Genomic DNA, 3,362 nt, shown 5'->3' on the forward strand with positions numbered 1-3,362 from the left:
CACCCAGAAGATGAGGTTGAGAAAGACCAGCACGGTCTTGGAGGAGGTGATGCCACACTGGCCCATGGTGGCCGGAGGCCCGCGGAGGCCCGGCTCGGGGAGCGGGGCAGCGCTCACCGAGCGAGGGGGCAATGGCGGCGGCGCCTCCCCGCTGGGAACTGCTCGGCCTGCGCGGCTCTCCCCGCAGACCCCAGCGCCTTCGCGCAGCCCCGGCCCCAGAAAGCACCTCGCTAGTCCGCGCAGCCGCCGCAGTTCCCTAGGGCCATTCCCTGGCAACCGAGGCCCACCTCCCGAGTCCAAGGACAGTCGTCTCAGCCAATCATTTCCGCGGAAGCTGCAGCGAGGCCACGCCTCTTAAAGGAACCGAAGCTTCAGCGCCTTTTCTTGGCCTCTGGCCGCCCTTGGATATAGATGGCTCTTTCAGGAGGTTCTCGGAGATGGAAGCCGTTCACCTCTTATTGAGTCACGTTTACTCCACCAGCCTTATAAATGATTCCTAGCCCACGGAGCGCTGTCTTTTTACCTAGCCCAGTCTCCTCTAGGAAGGTCGGAGCCTAGCTTCTTCTACTCTACATAGAGAGTTCCTGACAGGTAATATCTAGGCAGCACTGTGTGGGAGAAGTACAGAACATCAACACAAATTGTACCAGGCGGTTGGCTGGCTCTCAGGAGAGTCACCAGAAAGGAGAAAAGACTGGTGATGGGGTTGGCAAGGAAGAGATGGGCAAGGTAACCTATCCAGGGTGGTTCATTTTGGACCAAGATCAACAATTACAAAGTTTTTGTTTTTGTTTTTAAATACATTGCAGCATTTCACACTTATTCCAGTCGTGGATAAATCGTAGCAGTTAACACCGACTGAGTGCTTACTGCATGCAGCCTCTGTTCATTCAACTGTCACCACAACCTTCCATGGATGGTACTATCGTTATCCGCCTCCTTTTACTGATGGGGTAATTGTGGTTTAGAAAGATTTAGAAGTTTACCTAGAACCATACAGAGAATAGGTGATCTAAAATGCAGAAAGTGCATTCTCAGTCACACTTGGAACTGCCCCTGTTCTCCATCTTTTCTGCCATCACAGTCCTGCTCTCCTTCTTCAATTAGACACCTGTTCACTTGTCCTTAATCATCTCACTCTCCTGCAGTTTCCCTGGCTCATGACCTTCTGCAGGCACTCAACAATACATATGCACCTAGGTGTCCTATTCACTTGCACCAAACAGAAATAGCAACAGCAGCAGCAACAGCAGTTATTTATTCACCCATGGAACTTGCTACAGGTGCCATCCCTGTGCCTCACTGTTCTAGGTGGAAGTATCGCACATTGGGCAAGACAAATTCTTGCTATCATTCTAGTAGAGGAGGCAGACAATAAACAAATAGGCCAATATGTATATGATGTGATGGGTCGTGACAGAAAACAATTAGGAAGAAAGAAATGAGAAAGTGATAAAGGAAGAGTCACATCCCCAGCCCTATTTTTTTTTTTTTTTTAGAGACAGGGTCTCACTGAATTGCTTAGCACTTCACTTTTGCTGAGACTGTGTTTGAATTCATGATCCTTCTGCCTCAGCCTCCCAAGCCATTGGGATTACAAGGGTGTACCATGGTGTCCGAGTAATGAAAGTCCTCTCTGAAGTGAGGGCATTGGAGGTGGCTGGAATGAATTGAGGAAGCAATCCAAATGATCATTTGAAGAAAGAACAGTCCAGAGACGAAAACAACCAGTGCAAAGGTCCTGAGGTAGGAACACAACCACTATATTGTAGGAAACGGACCATCAAAGAGCTTGGTATACTGGAGGTTATGAAGAGCAGAGAAGGAAATCAACAAGGCCAGATCACCAAAAGTCTACTAATCATGTGTGATGGGAAGATACTCCAAGGAGGAGAAGCCAGTAATGTCATATGATTTGTTTTGAAGTACCATTCTTGCTACACCAAACATATCCTAATTAAAAATTCAAAGAAAAGAACAACTATGGCTTTCGGATGTCTCAAGTGTGATTCCCTTTGAGTATCTATATTCTTACTTTCTCTGCTTTACTCACTGCTTCTCCTCCTTCCCCCAAACAACTTCTTTGCATTTCTTCAGCCTCATTCCATCCCTTCCCATTTCCCTTAGGAGGCCTCCGTCCATTCGTCATTCCTATACCTACACCTCCATCCTGTCCTCCTTGTGTCTTCTTTTTGTTGGGTTTCAGACACTCCCTCACATTATTAAAATCACCTGGACTACACAAAGTCCATTAGGTTCTCTAGGGGTGAAATTCTGAGAATTGTTCATTTTTTTCAGAAACACCCCAGGTGGTTCTAACATGGCTTTGGGTTTGCAAAACACTATCATAAACTGATAGACCTGGTCACATTTCCCTTCTGAAATAAATAACTATTAACATGTCATTTTGCCTTCCCTCAGCCAAAGTTTCTGGAGGAATCCTCTTGTCCATGGGTTCTCTGACTTCACTGTACACACAAATCACCTGAGCATCAGTATCTTTAAAATGCAGCCTGACTGAGGTTCTGCTGGCTACCCATTCCCAGGTGACATGGTTGCAGTGAAGTCCAGTTGGGCTTCTGGCCTTGACCCTTGTGCTTCCAGCTCATTTTTTTTTCTCTCATTGCATTGTGGCCACTGAATTTTAGTGCCACCAAAATTGCTCTTGCCCATGTTATTAGTGACCTATCTGCCACCCTTTCTCTGATGCAGATTTGCTATGACTTGTCCCCACCAAAACCCATCTTGAAATTAGACTGCCATTGTGGTGGTGTTGGTAGGAGGGTCTTTAGAGGGGATTAGGTCATTAAGAGATATGAAATGCTTTTCTCTTAGGAGTGAGTTCTTGCTCTTGAGGGAGTGGGTTGTTGACAAGAGAGGCACTTGTTCTTCTGCTTCCTAAGAGTTGGCACAGGGTGAGACTCTCACCAGATGGGGTCACCTGATGTTGGACTGCCCAGTCTCCAAAACTATGAGACAAAATAAACCCATTTCCTTCATAAACTACCGAGAGTTAGATATTGTTATAGCATCAGAAATTGCTAATTAAGACACATATCCTGGTTGAGAGCACAGACCCTAACCTGAAAGCCTAGATTCAAAATGCAGCCCTAGCATTTAATAGCTGGCTGTGCTCTCTATGCCTCAGTATTCTCATTTTAGGGAAAGGATGAGGATGCCTACATAGGCATGTTTGTTGTAAGAATTAAGCAAGTTGATATTCTCAGAGCTGTCAGAAGAGAATCCGTTGCACCAAAATCAATGTTGCATACTCGGTGATGTTTATCAACTTACAGGACATATCAGCATTTGATGCCACTGACTTCTCCATTCCCAAAACTCCTCTCAGCTTCTAGGACCCC

At 46.3% G+C, this 3,362-nt stretch overlaps 1 protein-coding gene across 1 annotated transcript in view; it reads right to left on the reverse strand.

Annotated features, from left to right (window-relative positions):
• Tspan3 (tetraspanin 3) overlaps positions 1–295 on the reverse strand; it is a 27,982-nt gene extending 27,687 nt beyond the window's left edge. The window contains exon 1 of the mRNA XM_015480382.2: positions 4–295. Coding sequence (XP_015335868.1) covers positions 4–66 — 63 coding nt within the window. The 5' untranslated portion in view covers positions 67–295. The remainder of the gene's footprint in view (positions 1–3) is intronic.
• Between the last annotated feature and the right edge of the window lie 3,067 nt (positions 296–3,362).

This window comes from Marmota marmota, unplaced genomic scaffold (genome assembly GCF_001458135.2).
Source record: "Marmota marmota marmota unplaced genomic scaffold, marMar, whole genome shotgun sequence".
In the NCBI taxonomy this organism is placed as follows: domain Eukaryota; kingdom Metazoa; phylum Chordata; class Mammalia; order Rodentia; family Sciuridae; genus Marmota; species Marmota marmota.